Source organism: Monodelphis domestica, chromosome 8 (assembly GCF_027887165.1).
Source record: "Monodelphis domestica isolate mMonDom1 chromosome 8, mMonDom1.pri, whole genome shotgun sequence".
Lineage (NCBI taxonomy): Eukaryota > Metazoa > Chordata > Mammalia > Didelphimorphia > Didelphidae > Monodelphis > Monodelphis domestica.
The window spans coordinates 98,025,079-98,050,560 of NC_077234.1; the positions used below are offsets into that span (position 1 = coordinate 98,025,079).

At 35.2% G+C, this 25,482-nt stretch overlaps 1 protein-coding gene across 3 annotated transcripts in view; it reads left to right on the forward strand.

The window, feature by feature from the left end:
* The window catches only part of VWA8 (von Willebrand factor A domain containing 8), a 463,626-nt gene that overhangs the window by 31,249 nt on the left and 406,895 nt on the right, over window positions 1-25,482 (forward strand). For all 3 annotated transcript variants that reach the window (XM_016425025.2, XM_007501527.3, XM_056807819.1), the window contains exons 3-4: window positions 7,389-7,519; window positions 15,768-15,878. In XM_016425025.2, the coding sequence (XP_016280511.2) occupies window positions 7,389-7,519; window positions 15,768-15,878 (242 nt within the window). The remainder of the gene's footprint in view (window positions 1-7,388; window positions 7,520-15,767; window positions 15,879-25,482) is intronic.

The window sequence follows — 25,482 nt, forward strand, 5'->3', positions numbered from 1 at the left end:
AATGTACTGTCTTACATTTTTGTTTCCATTTTTGGCATTGCTTCTAAGTATGACCCATGTTTTCTCAAGGCCATCCTAAAAATATAGCAAGTTTCAAATATTAATGTATAATATACCACAGGCACTCAGCAGCATGATATGAAAACCTTCTTTTAGTAGTTTAATGTACTTTCTTGATAAGGGAGATACAGCTGTGCATTGTTTTAAGAGTACCTTTTATATATATAACAACATGAGCTTTCAAAAACTGATAAAATAGATACTGATATTTTGGGGTGAAGCATGCTAGGAGCATGACCTTTACTTCAGAAATTTATCTGCTAGTGAATGTACTATCTATAACAAAGCAAATTTGAACTTTTAATAGAAGTAAATGCAGTTTCAAGTGTTGCTTTTGGGTTGTGACTGAAAAATGGAATATAGCAATGGAAAAGTATACTTTTTGGATGGCTGAATCTCCTTATCTTTACCAGACTAAAAATGTAGCAGCCATCTACAGGTTTGATCTCATGATTACAGACTCTTTGATCTGTTTTGTTTCTCACAGGAGACAGTTTTCTCCTCCTTAGGTAGCCTAGTGGCCCTTTACACCTGGGAACTGGTGCTCAGTTTTGATCAAATGGCCATTCAACTTTATCATTCCTATGGCTTAGTTCTCCTCTGTTCAAGAAATCTACCAGCATCAGCCCCCTGGTTACTAGGTTTACAAACACTGGCCACAACACCTATCATATACCTTATTCAAAAGAATTCTGACAGGGGATGAAGGGGTGAAAGAAGTAGTCCTATATGTTAAGAATCATACAGCTGAGCTAGAAGGAACAGAGGAGACTACTTAGTCCAACTTGTATCTGAACTTAAAAACCCTTTTACAACATTTCCAAGAAATAATTGTCCAGTCTCTCCTTAGAGACTTCTAATGAGAGAAAATTTACCATCTGAAGTATCCCAATGCACCTTTAGATAACTGAAATTGTTTTTTTTTCTAGTTTTTTATTTGACTTAATTATAAGTAGATTTTTCCCATGAGTGTCCCAGCCCCCTCCTTCACCCAACCACCCCCATCCTCTTGAGTATTACAAAAGACATCATCCAGGAGACCAACATGTTCATACAAATTATGTTTTTTCTATGTACACCTTTCAGTTCACTCTCTGGAGATAACATTCACAATTTGTTCTTCAAGAATTTAATCTGTAGCTGTGCGTGATGTTCTCTTGGTTCTGTTCATTTTGCTGTTTGTTATCCCATGTAGTTCTTTCCAAGTTTTATTCAAAGTTTGTTCATTGTTTCTTATGGCACAGTAGTGTTCTGTCACAATTATATGCCACATTTGCTTAGCCATTCTCCAATTGATGAGCATCCCCTCAATTTCTAGTTCTTTGTCACCACAAAGAGAGCTTCAATGAATATTTTAGAACATGTAGATTCTTTTCCTTTTTTTCCCTGATCTTAGGAAACAGATCCAGTAGTGGTATGACAGAATCTAAGGATATACACAGTTTTATAATTCTGGGTGTAATTCCAAATTGCTCTCCAAAATGGCTGAATCAATTGATAATTCCACCAATAGCATATTATTGTCCCCATTTTTCTACATCAGCTCCAACATTTGTCATTTTAGCCAATTTGATGGGTGTGAGCTGCTATCAGAATTATTTTGATTTGCATTTCTCTAATCAGTAGTGATTTTAGAGCATTCTTTCATATCCTATATATGATTTGATTTCTTCATCTGAAAATTGCCTGTTCCTGTTTTTTGCCCATTTACCAGTTAGGGGATGGTTTGTATTCTTATACATTTTAAAAGGTTTTGTATATATGTTGAATATGAGACCTTTATCTGAAAGACTATTCATAAAACGTTTCCCCCAATTTTCTTCTTTCCTTCTAATCTTGGCAACATTTATTTATACAAAACTTTTCAATTTACTCAAAATTTTCCACTTTACAATCAGTGCCCTCCATCTCTTGTTGATTCATTAATTCCTCTCCTATCCATAAATCTGATAGACAGCTGTTAATTGTTAAGAAGTTGTTGGAAGATGTACATTTATAAAATTGAATAGACATGTAGAACATGTACACCTCAATAGAAACTTATAAACCTTTAGAAGCTTAGTGGAGAAAGCATTTGAGTTTGGTTTAAAATAAAGGGAAACAAATGCCATTTTTGCTGGGAATATTGTACAGAGAACAGGCAAAGGATGTGAATGGTACCTTCCTAATATTGATTACAAAGCCCACACAGACTATACATATAGTGATCATGGAGAGTATCAACTACCATGACATCTATTGGAAGTTCAGATCTATTTAAAGCAAGAGTATACTGTTAACCACCAAGAAGCACTAGATGTAGTCTGATATGTTGATAATATGGAAAGCTGAATCCTTTTTTAAAAATTTAGGACATGGTATTTATAATTCTATATTCAGGTACTTTAAAAAGGAAGACAATTCAAGAGGTTTAGAAAATCTTTTCAATGAAAATATGAAAGTATGAATAATTTCAATGATTATTAAGTAATTATTATTATTAATACAAGGATGTTGACCTCAACAAGTTCACATTTTATTGCAGGGAAGGGGGGGGTTAATGGAAGATTTATAGCAAATAATACATTTTTAGGAAGGACTAATAATTAGGGAATGAGGAAGACTCTGGTATTTGAGCTGAGGGTTCCATGAGAGGACACTTTTGCAATAATCCAGGTAAAAGAAAAACCTAAACTGAGATCTCAAGTCTGTTTTTAATAGAAAGAAGGGTTGAGAAGTTTTGGAAGACAACTTAAGTGGATTCAAAGGATTTATAGATTCAAAGGATTTATAGTTGGTAGATTTGTTAGAATTTCTATTATATTTTTATCAGTTTTCATGCCAAATTGAGCATTTTATATTTGATCCTGGAGACAACAGGGAGTTTATTGAGTTGGGAAAGGAAAAGAGAGTAATGTGATTGGACCAGCACTTTGGGAAAATCACTTTAGTGGTTGAGTGGAGGATGGGTGGGGGTGGAGAGAGACTTGAGGTAGGCAAACCCATTTATAAGCTATTGCAATAGTCTAGGCATGACATGATGAGGCCTTGTATCAAGATGGTGGGACTTTGAGAAGAAGGGAGCATATCTGAGAGATTTTGCAAAGGTGAAATCAACTTGCCTTGGCAGCAGATTAGATAGTAAGAGCTAAGGTAGTGTGGATTTAAGGATGACAACTAGGTTTTAAGCCTAGGGAATTGGGAGGATGCCCTCAATAGTAATAGGGAAGTTTAGAGTAGAGAGTGTCTAGGGAGAAAGATTATCACTTCAAGTTCTGAATTTTTTTTAACCTCAGGTTAATTATGTTGGCTCTACATAGGAGGTCTTCCAGATATTGAGTACCTCAAGTTCTAGAATATTATTGGGCTTCCTCAGTGAAAACTATCATTACCCTAATAATTCATACAAGTCACATAGAAAGACATTGCCTATTCTCCAGGTTATGCAGTTATAACGCCAGTGGACTGAGTTAATGTATCATTCCTGTAAGACTAAAAGGGATTATTGAAGAGATTGGAGAGGAACAGGGGATAAGGAAGGTTTTGTAACAGGAAATGGAGGGATTGAAAGGAGAGAGGGAATATGGCTGCTGGTAAGGCAAAAGGAGAGAGATGCCCCCTGTCGAGAGGCTATCTTTGAAAAATGGGGTTCCTGAGAAATGGGCTACCTATGATAGCCTGAGGGGATATCTTCTCTATTGATTGATGTGGAAGGTATCCCAGAGCAGGTAAGCATGGACACCCCTGAGGGACAAGCCTCTCCCTGGACCAAGGTCACCCAGCAGGGGTCTGATAAGGACTGTTTATGGTTGAATGGCTGTCCTTAGGTTTTGCTCCCTCTATGTCCCCCTGAAATGATAGTCCTCTTAGCTGACTGTGGTTATTTAAATAAAGATGAATTTTAATATAAGCTTGGATTGGGAGGGGAATCAGGGAAGAGGGAATCAGGATCTCCCCAGATTGGGTTTGAGTCTCAGCTTTTGAGCTGAGGCCAGGCCTCCCAGGCTGGTGGAGGGTTTCTTTTATTCCTGTCTATGCTAACGTATGCTGGTTTTCTTAAGTTCAAAGTCTTTAGCAGTAGACAGTAAGAGGAAGGAAAGATTCTGATCTTCAGAGCTGGTTGGGCTTGTCTCTTCCAGCTGACTCTCCTAAAGACTGGCCTTACAGTTCAAACTACTCCCCTTAAATCCTTTTGTTCAATGACAGGATCACAGGAATTCAGGTAGAGAACACAGTTGGGAACAATCCAGGAATAGAGATAATTCTATCCCGAGACAGGGAGAGAAGCTCCTTCCAGTCTGAGGACCTGGAAGAGAGTCTTGTGACCAACTGTCACTCTCAAAGTTCCCCTCCTCCAACTATCATTCTTGTTAATATCTTCTCTCTAACATTCCAACTGCTGTTTGTTCCACCTGAGTGGCAGAAATTCCAAAACTTGCTTCACTTTTCCTTTCCACAATCATCCCCTTTTTTGTTGTGACCTTCCCAAGGTCACTTATATTTATTATACTTACCATGCTACTAAATCTACTTTCTAACTACTCCCCCCCAAAATAATAAACTTCCCTCAATTACTCTATCACTATTCTATGCTAACTTTATCTACTATAAGGAATTCTATGCAGGAAAGTTTGGGTAAGGGTAGTTTTAGGGTTTTACAATAAATTCATTACAATAAATGTTTGAACAAAATGATTACAAAGAAATTTGAATCTTAATACCAATACTACTTATTCTTGCTAAGTTAAACTAATACAAACATTTTCCCCATTTTATATATTTATAATTATTTGCAAACTATTTTATCTATATATTTCCATTAAACATAATTTCAGTATCAGCTTTATAATAAGCAATTAAAAGTTTACTAATGCAGCTTAACTCCATTCCTAAGTATAACTGTCTATGCTATGCTTAACTTCACATACTCCTAATCTATTCCCTACTTATCATACCTATTCTCTAAATCCCTAGTCTAATCTATAACCTAATCTCAAGTATAATATATATATATGCTATGCTAAATATTTAAAGACTCACTATGTTACTAACCTAATTATAGTAAATACATTATTTATAGAGATTATTTACATATAATACAATAATATATAGTTCCCTAATATTGATGTCAGTCAAATAGAAAAATTATTGATCGTTCTATTTGCCTAAGACCTTATGGAATTAACTATATACATATTTACATTTTGCATAAATGCAATTTAAGACACTTGTTTATTTACACAAGTTCTCCCAATATATGTCAGTTTGTGATTTTGTTTTTGTGTCTAATAGTGTTGTGTTGAATTAACACTTATCAAGTTTCTTCAGATTTCCACTTCTCATGTTGACTGATGGAGCTCTTCTTTCTTCTAAGTTATGTAATGTTACATGCTATTTCCCTAATATGTGAAATTTGATTTTGCCGCACTCAGTCTTACATATAAGTCCTGTTTTCTGTCTTTCCTCTTCTTAATTCCATATATTTGGGAGTGGTTTCACAAATAGACAATTAAATTTGGAATTGAATATAGGGAAGAAAACCTATTTGATTGTATTTGGGAAATTTTAAGGATCTAAAACTTTCTGATAATGTACATTTGCAAACCTTGAAATGCCAAAATCTCTGAAAAATCAAAATTAAAGATGCTCCAGAGGGCAATGGAAACTTGGGCTGGATTTAAATGCATTTCCAGCTCCAAACAAGAATTGGACTTGGGGATATTAATGAGGAAATGCATATCCAGAAAAGGAAGTGAACCAGTTAGATCTAAGGTACTTTACTTGATTCCACAAAATATAATATATACTTGGAGGAAGGACTCCTTTATTTGGGTTGTTCCTCTGTTGAGAATCTATGTGAGAACCTGCATAGGAGTTGCACAGGATAAGAAAGCATGGCTTGGATAAGTTGACATCTCTCACACAATTTATAGAAGTTACAAAGGTCTTCCTGGAAGGGAAGGCTGCCTTGTCCAAGACTTTAAATGTACAGAAAAGGAAATTGAAGGCTGGTGAGGTTAAGTGATTTTTCCAAGTTCAGCCAAAAATCTGAGGGTCTTTTTCTTTTATACCTTTACTAGTGAGATCACAGATACATTGAAGTATGTATACAATATACATACACTTGAAAGTACACTCTTTCCCTTAGTTTATTTCACATATGGTTAGAAGTACTCATAATAAATATACAGAGAAAAGTATTATATTATTTATATCTATGGCAGGCCTTGTTACTGTGCCTTCTTAAGTAGAGCAAACAGTATGACCCATAACCTATAACTGAGCAAATGGAGTTCTTGAAAAGTAATTTACCTGCTAATTGTTTTTAAGACTTCTTATCTCAGTAGAGGCCAATAACTGCTGTGTGAGCTTCCTTGGGGAGCACTGAATAGTAAAGGAAAAATGAAGGACCATTAAGGTTAATTTAATATTCCCTTAGCCTTGGAGAATTTCCCACTGGGGAACCTGCTGAGGTTAGTGTTAGAGAGATTAGGGACAGCACAAAGTGACAGATAAATTCTAGAGCAGGCCATCAAAGAAATCAGGAGGTGAGCTGGACCCTTCTGTTTTTTTGTTTTGTTTTCTTTTCTTGGAGTTTTGTTTTGTTTTGTTTTGGAAGGCAGAGGGTGTAGGACTTTTTAGTATCCCTCTTTTCCTATGTTGCTTTTCTTGTTTCAGGGAAAGGCTTTTAGGCTTTTGAATATCCTTAGAGTTAAATACATATAGAAAATGATTAATTTTAAATTTTTAGCAAAAGCAAAGAAATAAGGGTTAGCTATACTGAAGATGGTATAAAAGGGTGATTTAGTTGCAGATTTGGAATGAATATTTTTTGGGAGAAATTTAAGTTTTGGCAGAAAGAAGTTGACCTGATATTTAGAAAACTCAAGTCTGTGAGAATCTATATCCCATTACCAACTAAAGTGATAGAATCTTTTTTTCTTGAGATTTTAAAAAAAATGTCTAAAGTAGACCAAAGGATGATTTAAATATATTCCTCAAAATGGAGCTTACAAAAAAAATGGATGTACAGCCTATTGAAGGGTGACTATAAAGTTAGTGAGACTATTTTTGCAAACCAGACAAAAGCCAACTTATTTAGCCATCATATATTCATAGAAGAGTTTTCAGATTTCCTTCTGTGAGTCCTCTGAGTCTGTGATTAATTCACTTTTTATTGTATCAGAAGTTTAACAGTTTAATCTTGCCCCAGCATTGGTTTTAGTGAAATTTAATTATTTATAAAGACCTTCCAGAAATATGTTCCCTCTTGAAACTAATGCATATCTTAAAACTTTGTTCTGTATGTATTTGGGAGTCTAATTTTGATGTATTTTTCTTCTCAACAGTTTCAGATTCCTTGGCACAAACTGTAGTTCAGCACCTAAGATGGATAATGCAGAAGGATCTTTTGGGGCAAGATGTCTTTCTAATTGGCCCTCCTGGACCTCTTCGACGTTCTATTGCTATGCAGTACCTGGTGAGCTATTTATTTCTGTGAATTCATGAGGGTGTTTAGAGTATTAAGGTAGCATTTCAAAATGAAATGACTTTATGTGATCAAAAATACATTAAAGTGACAAGGGGTAGTTACTACTTAAAAGATTTCTTTTTTTTTTTAAATCACTAGATGAATTGTTGTTAAAGGTTTTGAATTAAGCCCAAAGGTGTATGTTTTCTTTCCCTTGGAAGCAAACATACCTTTCAAAATTTTTGTAATTTTACCATGACAAATCATCAACCGTCTTTCAATAATTTTGGAAACATAATCAGAGAGCACAGGTCCCATTCATGACTCAAGGGGTTCTCGGCAGGTGGAATGGGCAGGCAAAAATAAAAATCGGAAGACAACTATGCATATCTGTCAGCCAGGGGAATACTTTGCATATGGTAGCCGCTCCGCCATGCCCAAGCTTGGTGTTTATTCTTATACCCATTTTCTAGGCACCAGATACATTACCTAACATACATGTTCAAGTAAAGATAAATGGGAAAGTGATACATTAACTTTTACCAAATTACTTGATTAACATTCTGAGATCATTCTATATTCTTGTAACCATTGATTTTTGACAGGATGAATAGAGATTCCACACAAGATAAATGATTTTGTCACAGGTGGCTTAATTTTCTCATTAACCTGTGAGGAGCTTTGAGCTTACAGACAATCAAGGAAAATCACTTATTACCTTTAATAAAAATAGATAATTAACCACAAGTTCTAGAAACAATTCAAGTGAGGTTGAGAGATCAGAGAGGTTCTGAGAACACAATTCAGATTTAATATTAGACTGATAATTTTCAGGGTTTCCTAGGGAGTTTTTGGTAGGTATAATCGAGTCACTGAGGCATGATGAAGCTTGGTGTACCTGTACAAGTCTTTCCTTATGAATGATTTATGTACTGGCTTTAGGAGAATGAGTTTCTGTACAAGGGGAGTAGGAGATATTCTGGATTTGGCTTGTGGGTACAGCTTTTGCTGGGAATTATGTACCTAATAGTCTTTTGGGTTTGGTTTTGTGAGTCTAATCTTTTGGTGATATTTTGAGGAAATAGTGTGTAAGCATTTGCTCTTATATTACTTTTTCTGAGACTAGGGAGAGGACAACAATCATGTCAATTTCTTTAGTAAAGGATGTTGATGAGAGAGGTCATGCAGAGGGGCTTGAGTAGGCAATTCCATCCTGCCAAAGAGTCACTCCGGAACCTCTTGGCATCCACAAGTGACCTTGTCAAGACTGTGACCTGACAACTCCTGGCAATAGAGTCAGCAAACTTCCGGTTACAAAACTAAATTCAATTTTAGAATACCTGAGGGACACTCTCTTACTGCATTTTAAAAGGCCAGTCCTATTGACTGTTCCAGCTATTATAGTGATACTTGTTTAAGTGTTTTCTGTTTTCTAAAAACTATAGTAAGGGAATTGAAATATTCAGATTGTGAAATTCATTAAGATATTTATACTGCATTGCCAGCATTGAGAGACGTTGATCTGATAGTTCAACAAAGATTTGATTGGCTGAAACAGTTCTGTGCCATTGGCACATTTTATAATAAAGAGAAAAGTCTTTTCAGAAGCAATATTTTTAATCTCCTTTCTTTAATATTTGTGAGACCAAAATATATTTTCCCTGATAGTGTCTTGTAAATGAATCATGATATGACAAAGATTATGTAGAATAATAGAGATAAAGGAAAAAAAAAGATAAAAACTAGATTTTTACTATAACCTAGTTACTAATGATTCAGATAATTTTGTTTATTGCCAAGGCATTTCTGGGAAATAGACTGGTGACTTTTATTATCTTTACTTTGTAGATACCCTAAAGGAAAAATAATTTACTCATTGTCACTTGGTGAATTACTGGAAGATCCAGGCTTAAAATTAGTTGACTTCTAATATAGTGTTATAGATCCTATACCAGTGTTCCCCAGTTTTATTCATTCATTTCCTCTCCTATTGTTCACCACACATATCCAAATTTTTAATTTTTTTTAAAATTAAGTATATTTCATTAATTAATTGAATTCATGTTCTTTCCCTCCCCTCCTCCTACTCCTCTCCCGTAGCCAACAAACAATTCCACTGGGTTTTACATGTGTCATTCATTGATCAAGACCTATTTCCATATTATTAATATTTGCCCTAGGGTGATCGTTTACAGTATATATCCTTAATCATATCCCTATCGACCCATGTGATCAAGCAGTTGTTTTTCTTCTGTGTTTCTATTCCCACAGTTCTTTCTCTGGATGTGGATAACGTTCTTTCATATAAGTACCTCAGAATTGTCCAGGATCATTGCATTGCTGCTAGTAGTGAAATCCATTATATTCAATTGTGCCACAGTATATCCGTCTCTGTGTAGGATGTTCTGGTTCTGCTTCTTTCACTCTGCATCAGTTCCTGGAGGTCATTCCAGTTCACATGGAATTCCTCCGGTTCATTATTCCTTTTAGCACAATAGTATTCCATCACTAACAGATACCACAGTTTGTTTAGCCATTCCCCAATTGGAGATCATCCCCTCATTTTCCAGTTTTTTTGCCACCACCAAGAGCAAGGCTATAAATATTTTTGTACAAGCCTTTTTCCTTATTGTCTCTTTGGGATATAAACCCAGTAGTGGTATCAAAGGGCAGGCAATCTTTTAAAGATCTTTGGGCATAGTTCGAAATTGCCTTCTAGAATGGCTGGATCAATTCACAACTCCACTAGCAATGCATTAGTATCCCAATTTTGCCACATCTCCTCCAACATTTATTACTTACCTTTGCTGTCATATTAGTCACTCTGTTAGGTGTGAGGTGATACCTCAGAGTTGTTTTGATTTGCATTTCTCTAACTATAAGAGATTTAGAACATTTTTTCATGTACTTATTGATCGTTTTGATTTCTTTATCTGAAAATTACCTATTCATGTCCCTTGCCCATTTATAAATTGTGGAATGGCTTGATTTTTTTGTACAATTGATTTAGTGCCTCATAAATTTGAGTCAAATTTTTAATATTCCGCCTCCAACATCTTCCATTTACTTTCTCTCCATTCACATAGACACCACACTAATTTTGACCCTCATCACCTTTTAAATGGACTATTGTAGTAATTTTCTTCTTTCTTTTTTCTTCTTTTTAGATTTTTTGGAAATTTTTATTTAATTGGTTAATTTAGAATATTTTTCCATGGTTACAAGATTCATGTTCTTTCCCTCCCCTGCCCCCCTCCCCCATAGCTGATGTGCAATTCCACTGGGTTTTACATGTGTGATTGATCAAGATATTTCCATATTATTGACATTTGCACTAGGGTGATTGTTTAGAGTCATTATAGTAATTTTCTAATTAGACTCCCAGACTCTAATCTCTTGCCACTCAAGTCTACCCTTCATACAGCTAACAAGGTGATATTCCTGTTAGTGTAGGTCTGAGACCATGTCATTGCCTTACTCAGTAAATGCCATTGAATCCCTATTACCTCCAGCATCGACCCCACTAGGACTTTTAAAACTCTTTACTATCTAGTTCATTCCTTCCTCTCTTTCCCCATAGAGGATGTAATTGAGTCATACTGGCCTAATTTCTGTAAACTAACACATGACACTCCATCTCCCATCTCCATTCCTTTGTTTTAACTGTCCTTCCTAAATTCAGTTTGACATTGTCTTCTCAAGGAAACTATCCCTTTTGCCTACTTCCCTCCCCTCAATTACAAGGAATTCCACTCTTTTAAGGTTATCTTCCATCCACTCTGTACCTTCTTCTGTGTACTGATTATGTAGCATATGTACATAAGTATATGCTGTCTTCCCTTTAGAATGTAAACTTTTTTATTTTTATCATATATTTTTTCCAGATTCTTCCCCTTCCCCAAGAAGGCAGGTAATATGATATAGATTGTGCATATATTATCATATAATACATATTTATCTATGTATCATATTGTGAAACAAGGCACATATTGATTACATTAGAGAAAAATTTGTGGAGAAAATAAAGTGCAGAATGGTATATTTCAATCTGCATTTGGACTCCATCTGCTTCTTCTGTGACACTAGATATCCTTTTTCATTATGAGTGCCTTGGAATCCTATGGATCCTTGTGTATTGATAATAGTTGAGTCATTCACAGTGCATCATCATATATTATTGTTAACTGTGTACAACATTCTCCTGTTCACTTAACTTTGCATCACTTCATATAAGTCTTTACAGGTTTTTTGTGACCATTTTGTTTGTCATTTCTTATGGCACAATAGTATTTCTTTACAATCATATGCCACAACTTGTTAGCCATTCCCTAATTGATAGACATCCTTTTGTTTACAGTTCTTTGCCTACACAAAAAGAGCTGCTATAAATATTTTAGAATAGTTATCTTTCCTTTTTTCTTGATTACCTTAGGAAATAAATCTAATAGTTATATTGCTGGGTCAAAGGGCACACAGTTTATGATTTTTTGAGTATAATTATCAAATTGCTCTCCAAAATGGTTGGATCAGTTTACAATTCCACCAGTAATGTTTAGTGTCACCATTTTTTTCCACATTCCCTCCAACATTTGTCATTTTGCCCTTTTATTATTTTATCCAATTTGATAGGTGTGACATGATATCTCAGAGTTGTTTTGATTTGCAATTCTCTAAACAATTATAATTTAGGGCATTTTTGCTTATAGTTATATATAGCTTTGATTTCTTCATCCAAAAATAATTCATATCTTTTGACTACTTATCAATTGGTGAATGGCTTATATCCTTATATATTTAACAAAGAAACTAGATAAAGACCAAATTCTAACACCATTTACTAGGATCAAAATGGAAACATGACCTAAGTATAAAGAGAGATGATATAAGCAAATTATAATGAGCAGCACATTACCTATCAGATTTATGGACAAGAGAAGAATTTATGAATTAACAAGAGACAGAAAGCATTGGAAAATGCAAAATTGATCATTTTGAAAATACTAAATTGAAAATATTTTTGTACATATAAAACTAATATAGTCAAAGTTTGAAGGAAAAACAGTAAATTTGGAAAATATTTCGAGACAGTTCAGATAAGGGTCTCATACCTACAATATATGGAGAATGTAACCTTTTTGAGAGTAAATACTGTTTTTTAAATTTCTCACACTTGGCATAGTGTTTGACGTATCAAGCTTGTTGATTGACAGATCTTAGATGTCCTGAAAATCTCATTTACAGTTGGTATGTTGTATGTAGGTGAGGCCCCAGGAGATTTGATCATTTGAGGCTGTGCCAGTGCTGCATTAGAGCTGGATTTTTTTTATTAAGACTTAAATTCTGAGCCTTGAGCCCATATTGGGACAATTGGGACATATTAATATCATGTGAACCAAGTAATATGAAGCTATTAGTTGCCTCTTGGAACAAATTTTTGTGTGCATGTTTGGTTGTAAAAGCACAGATTTTGAAGTATGCCTGCTGAGCAAATAGTAAACTAAACAGAAGTTATTTAAAACTTGTTAGACCATAAAAATTAATTACTAATTGCCCTGCACAAAATGATGACAGTCTTGGGGGCAGCTGGGTGGCTCAGTGGATTGAGAACCAGGTCTAGAGATGGGAGGTCCTGGGTTAAAATCTGGCCTCAGAGACTTTCCAGTGGTGTGACCCTGGGCAAGTCTCTTGACCCCCATTGCCTAGCCCTTACCACTCTTCTGCCTTGGAACCAATACACAGTAAGGGTTTAAAAAAAAATGATAGTCTTTCAGAGTTGTAAGGGACCTTAAAGGAAGATACCTAATCCAGTCTGTAAATACAAAATAGCCTTCTTAAGTAGTCATTTAGCCTTTCCCGAAAATCAAGAAATGAGGGAAGAAATTCCACTATGGCTATAGGTAACACATTTCATTTTCCTATACCATTGTCCTCAGGAAGTTTGTCCTTACATTAAGACAAAATTTATCTCTTTGTAAATTCTGCCCATTTCTCTGTTTTGTACCATTTGGGGACAATCAGAACAAGTCGCATTCCTCTTCCATAAGATGGCCCTTATTTGGATATTTGAATAGAACGTCAATATTTTCCATCAATCTTTCCTTCTCCAGGCTAATTGTTCCTTGTTTTTTCAATTGATCTTCATACTGCATGCTCGTAATCTCCTGGTTGTTATTCTTTAGACAACTGCAGCTTCCCATTTTCTTTCCCAAAAGGTGATGCTCAGAGCCAAATAGGATACTCTAGTTGAAGTCCTACCAGGCACAACCATTACTTTCCATCATATAGCACAGTGCCTGGCACATAAGTAGATACTTAATAAATATTTATTATCTGCCTGACCTTTTTATTCCTGAATGTTCTTCAGTCTAAGATGTCACTCACTTTCTTGGTTGCCATATTGCACTATGGTTTATATTGAGCTTTGTAGTCCATAAAGCCCTAAGCTCTTTTTTGAATGAACTGCTGCTACCCAGCAATGCCTCTCTAATCTTAAACTTGTGAAACTGATTTTTGAACTGAAGTGTATGGCTACATTTTTCCTTATTCTTCATAAAGTTTAATCTTAATCAATTTAGTCCAGTTTTCCACCACTCAAGAACTTTTTGAATCCTTACTATCATCTAGTGTTTTAGCTATTCTTCATAGTTTTTGCTTTGTGCAAATTTTATTGCATATGTCTTTATCTGAATCATTGATAAAAATGTTTAACTCCACAGATTAATGCAGGGTTTCCTAACTTGATTTTCTGGAGAGATTTCTTTCCAAGCTGACATCAAGGCAGTAATGAATTACACTTTTATTCCAGCCATGCAACTAATTCTGAACCCGCAGTTATACTATTTTCTAGTGTGTCTCTATGTTGTCCACAAGAATAACTTCTCATTAAATCACTAACATTTTAGTAATCTATAATTGCCATAGTTCCTCTCATCTACCAGTCTAGTAACCTATCAAAAACTGAAATAAGTTTAAACTAGCCTGATCTGTTCTTGATACTGATGCTTTATGATTATTGATTTCTTTCTAATATGTTCACTAATGATGCCTTAAAGAATATGTTCTATAATTTTGGGAATCAAAGTTAAGCTGTGGAATGTTTGCCCATGTATTCAATCTGTTCTTCCTAAGAACCCTCTGAAACCTGCTTTTCCAAAATTTAAGGTACATGTCAAACCATTCTTGGCTCTTTTCTATCACAAATTCTAAAATGGATAAGATTCGGTCACTTCTTCATGGGGTTCCCATCATTTCTACACCAGCATCCAGCTCCTCTTTATTTGTGATAATCAGATTCAGAATGAATTTCCCTTTGTTCCTTGAACTTCCTAAAAGATTATATTATTATTTAGGCATGTCAAAAATTATTATGTATTCTTCTTTTGAGATATAGAGAGAACAGTTGTCTGAATAAAGCTCAATAAACTAACCAGAATCAGAAGATAGTAATGATAGTAACTTAAACTATATAATATTTTACAGTTCATAAAGAAGGTTATTAGTATGAATTTATAATGAGATAAAGCCAATTTCACTGTATTCATTTTAGAGATGGGAAAACTGAGTCTCAGAAATGACTTGCCTATGAGTCACAGGACCAGCAGATGCTGAAACTGGTCAGGCTTTTGGATTCTATTTGATTCATTGATTATTGTCTCAGTTATCCAGTAATCAAGTCCTTTGATCATTCTACACTATGTTAAACATTGGTTTCATATATGCATCAAACTTGGTGTCAAAAACAAAATATATTGAATTTTTAAACTATGTAACAATAATAAACAGAGGTCATAGGAGATATACTGTGCATACTAAAACTTAAAATACGAATATACAAATAGTGCTGCTCAAATATCATGGCTTATGGACATTTATTTCATTCTGTTGCTATATAGAGTAAGCTTGGGAAAAATAATGTATATTATATATGTTTATAGGTAAATTTTAATTATCTTTGCTGAAAAAGATCACAATAATTACACAATTCTCTTACATAGGAGAAAATTTAAACACAAAAGTCTCTAGCTATTATAGGAGAAAATATAAATATGAATATTGTTAAAACTAGCCATTATGTATATGTTTTAAATTTTTTTACCTCTGATATTAAGGATTTAGAAATTCACTGATAAGTTTTAATGTGGAATTTTCTTAAAATTAGGTTGACTGTATAGGACAGTCATATGTTAGATAACTTGGTCAAGATTTGATGTTAACTTTGCAGCTTTGTTTTGTAATGAGTTCACCCTGTTCTCCACAGGAGCTGACCAAGAGGGAGGTAGAATATATAGCACTGTCCAGAGATACCACTGAAACCGATCTGAAACAACGAAGAGAGATCCGGGCTGGAACTGCTTTCTACATTGACCAGGCAAGTTCCCAATTTACTCCAGAAATCTTCATGGTTGCAGCCAGTTCATTTCATATTATTTTCTTAAGTAGAGTTGTACATAGCAACATATAACTTGTAGTCACTGTTATTTTCCTCCTCTTGAGAATTCAATGATGGTTTAAGTATTAAATGAGTCCCTAAATGATCATTACTATACTAAAATATATGGATAAAGATCAATGCTGCTGCTCCCAGAGTGCTGCGTGGTGACCCCTGCTGTTTTGCTATCGTGGCTGGGGTGCTGAAGAAGACTACAGCTCTGGTTTGCCTGGCAGTATTTGAGACCCCACAGGAACAGTTAAAATTATTGTACACTAAGATTCTTTTTTTTTATTTGGAAATTTTTATTTAATTAATTAATTTAGAATATTTTCTCATGGTTACAAGATTCCTTTTCTTTCTCTCCCCTTTCCCTACCTCCCTCCCATAGCCAACACATAATTCCACTGGGTTTTACATGTGTCATTGATCACGACCTATTTCCATATTATTGATATTTACACTAGAGTGATCATTTAGAGTCTATATCCTCAATCATAATACCCATCAACCCATGTGATAAAGCAGTTGTTTTTCTTCTTTATACACTAAGATTCTTGGTGCTCTTGAGTTATTGCCCTCAAATGCTGCATATAGAAAGTACACAGAACAAATTACAAGTCAAAGAATGAATATGGTTGAAACAGGAAACATATCTTTAGAAACTAGAGGATCAGTTTTAGGCTGGCCAGCTAGAAGAGTTGATTGTCCAGGCTGAAAATGAATTATCACTGGCAAGAAAAATGTTGACTTCCTTGGTAGCCTTTAGTGGAAGAACCATTCTCCCACCAGTGAAAATGACCATTGTAATCAATTTTAAATATTTCTGGCATATAATTTTTTCAAAAAATCATTAAATACCAGTTTAAATACTATTAAGATATATTTGAATTATTAGAATTCTATCAACAGGAAAACTAAAACAAGACAGTTATGGACATTAATTAATTCATAGTATTAATTTAAAAATATGATAGGGAAAGACCTTGATCATTTTAATTTGAAAAGCATTTATTCATAAAATAGATTATTTTAAAAGTCCCTAAAAGAAAGTGATTGCACTGTGATTTTGTGACAGATACAGACACATAATTTTCATTCCCTAGAGGTTTCTGTTCCTGAAGGAGAAAATATAAAGGCTTTAAAACCATTCACAGATGACATCCCACCAAACTTAGTTAATTCTGTAAATAGCTTTATGGCAAAGGTACCCTTAGGAACTACATCCAATTTGAATCCAGAAGCTGATACCTTCCATCCAGCAATGAGTGATATAGATAAAGAGAAACTAAATGAAAATTAATCTGAAATTACTTTTGAACACAATAATCATATTCAAAGTATTGTAGGTGACATTACAGTTGAATTTGAAATGGAAGAAGGAATGGCAGGCTTAGTAACAAACAAGGATTCAGTTGGTGTCAACGTTCTAAGGGGCAAAGGGGGATCTGGCCAAAGCAACTGCTGTGATTTGGGTTCATGTTCCATAGGGATTGAATCAAATCAAGAAGAATTAACTGAGTTATATATGCAACTGGCAGAGAGTAGCACAGACATGGACACTGAGTCAGTGGGTATGAACACCTTAGCTACAAAGCTAGAAATAGATATATGTTGTAGTGGGGGACAACATGAAAGCACACATCCTAATGATGATGCAGGGGGACATGCCAACTTATTCCCAGAAGAAAGTAGTAAGATAGAGGGAAAGATTCCTATCTCTGCACAGTCAAATGAGAATGAAGATAAACATAAACCTCAGACTAGTAGTAGAGTAGGATCTATGTTTAACAGTATAGCAGATCTGCATAACCCCTTACCATCAAGTTTACCAATTCAAAATGAAGTTCTAAAGCTTAGTAATGACAGATTACTTGAAACTGATTTGAGAGCCACAGAAGCTGGTGGCATAGGCTTAGAGCAAAACACAAAGCCAAGGTTACCAGCATCTGACAGAAGTTTACATGGCATTGGGCATAATCCAAAGAATATAGTGATTGGATTCAGTGATTCAGATTCAGATACTGAATCTGAAGGAATACCAGAAGGTGTGATAATAGTGGATGGAGATGATTTAGATCAAATGCCTTATCAGTTTTATTAGCTTTATGTAGAGGTAGATGAAGAAAGGGATGTGTGGGACACTAGTGAAAAGATAGAATACCTGGTACCAGTGCAAACAAACTCTTACCAAGACAATGATGAGGAATTATTCTTTGGGCACAGAACAAATTGCATACCATTGGAAGAAATTTATGCAAGCTTAGGGGTTGATAATGAAGATGATTTTATAGATAAGTTGAATTACATGGCTTGTTCAGATACAGATTTTGAAGGGGAAAGAAAATATCAAGAAACATATTGAGAACGGGAGGAGGAGAGATAGATACACAATTTCACTTCTATTCTCTAATTTCATAAAAAACATGACAAGTACCATTCATGCTGTAACAGTGACACTAAGATTTGTTGGACTTCCATAGGGTAACATACTACACAAAACACTTATGTGGATGAAGACTAGTCTTGGAGGAAATAAGTTATTCCAGTAAAAGAAGAACCAGTAATTCAACATTTTGAACACTCCTAACCTTGTAGTATAAGACTTTATCTTCTTCACTAGAACAGACACAAACATCTAGAATGCTAGAGAAGCATGGATTCACATTGGTTGAATTTGTTATAACAAGACTTTAACATCAAGTTTTAGTTGAGACCTGAAAGAAGAAGTTTATCCATATCTCTCAACCGTTATCCTAAAACAATCTCTACTGGGGGAAGGAAGAGAGAGAGGGTACACCATGAAGATATTACTTCAGAGTTTCAGTAACCTCTCTAGACACAACAATGTGATCCTGTCATCAGTGAAGATACAATCAGATGACATATGAGAAAAAAGCCCTAGTCATGAACTGCAAAATGTATAGCCCAAGAAGAAATCAAAAATAGCCTTGTGGATAAAAGCCTAATGATAAAAGGAAAGCATCCTTGAAGTAAATGTACAGTTCCAGTAAGAAATACATCCAGTAAAACAAAAGGAAAAATACATTTGAAAGTTTAGCAGCCATATAGAAGCCTCTATATAATTTTTATACATAGCCTCTGCCTGTCACACAGTAAAAAAAACAGAAAGGAACAATGTTCTTATAAATGAATACATAATAATTCTATCTCTGAGAACTAAGTACAATAACTATCCAAGAAACAAGTACACTAAACATTCAATAAATCTCCTAGTGAAAGGTGAAACAACAAGAATTAGCTACCTTGAAATCACTATTCTTATGCATAATGCTCACACCCATCTGTGAAAAACACACGTACACCTTACTTGCAGGCATGAAGATGTACATAGGCATACCTTACCCCTATGCATGAAGAAAACACATGTGATCTTACTTGCAGACATGAAGAATGATTGATAAATGGTGACAAACATTCATGAAGATTTCAACTTCCATGCAAATGTACTTTTCACTCTTACTTGCACACACACGTAAAAATCTCACATGCATACATGTTCGTGGTTTGTTCGTGTGTTCCCGGTTCCTGACTGATTTTACCAGTGGATCCTGATTTGAAGAGCACGTCTTCAATCAAGACTGGAAGATGAAGAGTGGCATGCTGACCAGAATGGAAGACAAGAGTTCTACAAGCAGCATTAAAGGACATGGAAGGACTTTGGAACTTTGAAATTTTGGAACTTTTGATTGTTAGGATATGTAAGCATGCGTCATACATGGTAACTTCACATATATGCATGCACATACTACATAGATCACACTTTAGGGTGATATCTCATGGATTGGGTAAGTATACAACATGCATAGTTGCATGACAACAAGACACTGACAGGAATTTCTGTGGAAAATTCAAACAGATAGAGATATTTCTTTGCTGTATGAGTTTGCACAGAAATTTAGAATGATGTACACATGTAAATCTGTACTGAGTACAACCTATGTTCACATGTAAATACTAAGTTACTAACGAACTAATTTTTTAGTGTAATTTATTAATATTCTAACTACTGATAGTGACAGCCTAGTGTATTTGTTCAAGTCTTAGGAAGAAAAGACATAGAAGTTCTGAAGTATTGTAATAGAATGATGATCTGTGTGACTATTTCTTGGTTGTGGTAACTGAGTACTCTGGCTTGGCTAGAGAGAGCTACTAGTAGAGGGACACCCCTGAGGGACACTACCTAGTTACAATGGAGATAGATGTACTTTGAGAAACACTGAGAGATGCTTCTACAGGGGAATGCATGCTTCTACAGGGGAATGCTCTGGGGTTTGCCTACTGATCCCTACTGATGACTAGTAGATCAATATATTTCTTAACCTCCTCCTCCCTTTCACTCCCAGATGCCACACACTACCTCACCCCCTTCCCTTCTTCCAGCCTGTCCCTCCCAGTTTCTTCTTGAAGCTTGAGGCTTCGTCCCTCCCCACTGAGTAGACTATGATATTTATGAGGAAACTTCGTCCTTTCTTTCTCAGGTAAAAATTGGGAAACAACAGGATAGAGAACTGAGGAAAGAGGGATGAGGGTTTCCCTAATCTATAATAAGGGATAGGAGGAATTTGGGAAACCAGTCCAGTCATAGCTGTGACTCTAGGACAGTCAGAGAGATGGAGGATAACTGTTAAGTCGTCTTTTCTTCTTTCAATTCACAAAACCACCAAGGTCTCTTAGCCTAATTTCAGAAGCCGCACCCCCCCCCCCAAGGGTCCTTCAGCCTGGGACAGAAGCTACAAGGATCAGTTCAGCTTCTTCTCCTACAGCCAGGCTTGCCTCCCTTGGTCAGAAAAAAACTCCAGAGAACCAAAGTCTCCTTTCTTGGTCAGCCAAACCCCAGAGAGAGAGACAGAGACAGAATCCATTCCTCCCCCTGGCCAGCTTCAACTGCCTCCTCCTCCTGGGAACATTCTGTTTGGAACCTTCTCCTTGATTGACAGACAGGTCTCCAGCCTTGTTTCTTGTATGACCTGGCTTGCAAGTCCTCTCTCTCTCCATGCCTTTTCCACAGTATAGAAATAGATTGCATCATAATGGTAGATTAGCATTTATTAGTATTAGAAGATTTTACTTAGTGAATTTAAAGATATTAGGAAATAGGACAGTTGCATATTCTAACTGTTAGTGAAATTATTGGAATGATTTGGCAAATTGTTACTTGATTTGTTGTGATGTTTAAAAAAAAAAAACCTATGTTCATGTAATTGCCTTACCTAAACCATTTTCTTATAACCCATTCTTAGCTTAGCATCTATGTCGACAGAATACCTAAGATAAGCTAGGATTTTGTTATTTTGGAGGGGTAAAAGAATATTCAAATGGTGCAGGGTTAAGAATAGATAGATAGAATTATTATAAAGGAAAGTATCATTAAAAAATGCAAGGTGCATTTTTTATGGAATCAAAGTGGGGATTGTGGAAAGGGCTTGAAGAAAGAGAGGATTTGCAGGATAAGCCAGGCATGCAGACCAAGGTGAAGGACCTGTCTGTCAATCAAGGCGAAGATTCCAAATAGAATGTTTCCCAGGAAAAGCAGTTGGGGGAGCCTGGCCGGAGGGGAGAAATTGGGACTTTGGCTCTCTGACTGACCAAGAAAGAAGAAATCTCTTCTCTGGGTTCCTGATCAAAAGAGACTAGCTTTTCCTGATCTAGGCAGAGAGAGAGAGACCTCTGATGGCTTTTGATAGAGTCTGGACTTGAATTACTCAAGCAGAGATTATCTGACTAAAGAAAGAAGAAAAAAAGAAAAATACTTGTCTTCTATCTCTCTGGCTGTCTCTCAATCACAACTGTGATTGGACTGACATTTTCCATAATTCCTCCTGTCCTTCATTATAGATTAGGGACACCCTCATCCCTCTCACCTCAGTTTTCCATCCTATTATTCCCAATAAACCCCTTTATCTGAGAATAGAAGAGTAAAGAATATTTCTCTGAAATCTCATCATTCTCCTGAGTTACTTAGAAGGTGGCTGATCAACAGGGGGGAGGGGAAAAGGGGCAGGAAGGTGTGGGTAGAAAGCTGGGAGGTGAAGGGTGGCATTGAGGGAGGAAGGGTAGGAAATATCTTGACTTATTAGCCATTAGGGATCAATAGGCAGCTCCAGAGCACCCCATTAGCAGTATCTATCTCTCAAGCAGCATCTCTCATCTATCTCCATAACAAATAGGCATTCCTCAGGTTCCACTTAGCAGTTCTCTAGTCACAAGCCAGAGTATCCATTTACCACAACCAGGAATAGTTCCACACAGATTATCTTTTTTATTACAATTTGGAAAATGTAATCAGAAATATTTTTTTTTCTTTTTAAAAATTTTCAATTCAAGAACAAAGAAAACAACAGAATCTAACATCTGAGAAGTCAAAAATTGAAGTGTAGTATAGAACGGGTATATGGAAGATTTCCTTTAAGTATTTTTCAACCTTAAGTTTAAAAGTTTTTGCTTAGTGATACTAATTTCTATGGAAGAATTGAATACAGTGGTATGGTTGAATTAACTGAACATTTTAAAAATGATTTTGTATGGTAAGTTCCTGGTTAGCCAATAGTCTAAAACTTATTAATTGAAATGGAATGTTTTTATATAATTACATGCATTTTCCCACACTTTGAAAAGTAATAGAAGAGATTTTTCAAATTGAGGATGATCTGCTTGGCTTTGAGTCTATGTATTTAATGATGAAAAATTTAAATATATGCAATTTGATCTTACAAATATTAAACAAAAATGTTCATTAAAAAAAGACTAGGGTTTCTGACTTCATGTTTTCCTTTTCCTTCCTCTTCATTGCCTGCATTGAATGACTTTTTTCACAAATGAATAAAATACAGAGAATCATATATCATCAGCTATGTACTAATGTTTTCTAATTTGGAAAATAATTTAAACTGCAAAAGGAAGTTCAAATATATATCCATATATATATACATATATTTGAATGTTAGTATGTCTTCATTTTTAGGTACAGATTGGTATCTAGCAATCATGTTTAATTTCTTTTCATCAAAGCCACTTTATATTTTTATTCAAAAGCATTATCTTAAGTGTTCAATATGTTTAAGGAATTTCTTCAACAGAGGCAATTTGTAATTGACTATATACCTTTTTAGTTTTTATTAAGGACATTTATGCAGAAGTCAGGTATAGACTATGGTAGGTCCAAAAAAGAAAAGGGAAAAGACTATTTTATTTATTTATTCAGACTAATATTCAGGTATTTAGACTTCTCAATGAAGTTTTACACAAAATGTTCTAAGCAATCTTTTAAATAAGAAAATATTAGTGCATAGCTAACTATTTGTTATTTCTTTTATTTTCTTTGTGAAAAGAATGTCACCTTCTAATTGATAGAAAAAAGCCACAGGGGTTTTTATACAATTAGTAGCATCATATTCCTATGTAAGTATAGTTCACTTCATTTATATATGGAAAAGGAAAACAACAACTTTGAATGCGAGTTACTGAAAATATAAATAATGTTTTCTGTCTGCCTAATCGGAATACTATTTTCAAGATGGCTTTGGTTCTCTATTGCTAAGTGCTAGAGGGTGTTGTAAGCAATCTGAGACTCTACTTAGAAGGTTTTTTTGATTTGACAGAATAAGTTTTTCAGTTCAATTAAATAGACATTTTTTAATTGCATGCTATGTACAGAGTATTTTCTAGTTGGTGGAGGAGTTATAAAATTTAGTTGACATGATCCCTGTCCTCATGAAGCTTATTGTTTCTCAGAGACTACTAACTAACCAATATAATGTAAAAGAAATACAATGTATATTATGGGGCCCAGCAGGGACTAATTACTAACTATTATCTGAGTCAAACTTTAAGAAAGGGAAGAAATTCAGCAAGGTCTGAACAAGCTGTTTGGGCACAAAGAACACTTAACAAAGCCAGGAAGGTTTTGGTGGGCCTGGTTAGTTAAGAGTGTGATATTGTGGAGCAGAATAGTAGAGATATAAGATGAAAGGGCAGGGTGCCACAGGACTATAGAAGTTATTTCATCCTAGGCAAAGGGATTGGAACTTTACTTGCTAGGCAAGTTTGTAGGGTTTTGAGGAGTAACATGATTAGATCCATACACATACTCAAAGAAATAATATTATGATAGTATGAAAGATGGATTGGCAATAGTGGTACCTTAATACTATGGGCAGGTTGTAATGAGGACCAATATAGAATGGTGCCATTAGACTAAAAAGTGATTGAATCAATGAAAAAAGCATTTATTAAGTCCTTATCAAATACTCTACTAAGAACTGGGGACAAAAATGCAAAAGGAAGATAATCCCAGACCCCAAGAAGCTTACATTCTAATGTAATGAGGAGTAGAACCATAAAACATTTAATTTATAAGACTTTTCTGGGAACAATGGTATAATGATAACATTAAGTTGATTATCAAGCCTAAAGCAAGAGCTAGAAAATATTGGAGTTATGGGAGGGAGGAGTATGTGCTTCTTGGCAGGGCTAATAGGATGACAAATGTAGATGGCACAGTCTAGTCTGATGGTCAAGGGCTGACTAGATATTGTGGGCTAATTGAATTTGTAATCACTTATTCACTAGTCGGGACATCCTGACCCAGAAGGAAAATTTCAAAGAAAGGAGATGAATATATGTTAGAGATCCTACAGAGATAGAATTGACAAGACTTGGTAACTGATTAGATGGGAGGGAGAAGATAGAAATATAGTAGAGATTTGAACAAGGGAATCTTCTGGGGGGAGGGTTGTGGTGCTACTAACATAGAAATAGTAGAGTCAGATAAGAGTACCTTCTGGGTGAAATATATGCTTAGTTTTGGTTATAATGGACAGCCAGGGATATGCATCCTTTAGGCAGTTGGCAACTGATCTTTTAATTAGAATTTTTGTTAATGTCAGAGATAGACATGGCCCAAGATCTAGAACTAGTAACTTCATTTAACAGTCTATCTCTGGGAAGTCACTTCAGGAAAAGGTATTATAGATTAGACTCTGTCTTAAAGTGAGAATGCTAGGAAGAGAAAGATAGAGATGCAAAATACATGGTTGAGGACTAAATAGAATGTGGGATATGAAAGAAAGGGGAAAGTCAGTGGTAATATCCAACGTGTGAGCATGAGTGACTAGGTGAATGGTAGAAGGTTAAGGAATTCCAAAGGAGCAGTGATTTATTTTAGTAAAATATTAAATTCTGTTAGAAAGTGTGGAATTTGAGGTACATCTTGGTTGGTCTACAGGACGGAGTTAGAAATCTGTCACTAGAGCTTGGAAGAAAAAGTATGGCTAGGGTGTGTGTGTGTGTGTGTGTGTGTGTGTGTGTGTGTGTGTGAGTGTGTGTGAGTGTGATTTCGATGGGGCAAGAAATTCATCATCAATTGTTCATCAACTTTTAGTCTTAGTGACTTACCTAAGACCACATATTCATTATTGCCTCATATTTGAATGACAGAATAGAAACTGTTTGCCATGAGCTCCTTCTTTTCTCCCTAATGTCTCAAAACTCCTTGACATTACCCTTCCTTCCCCGATTCTTT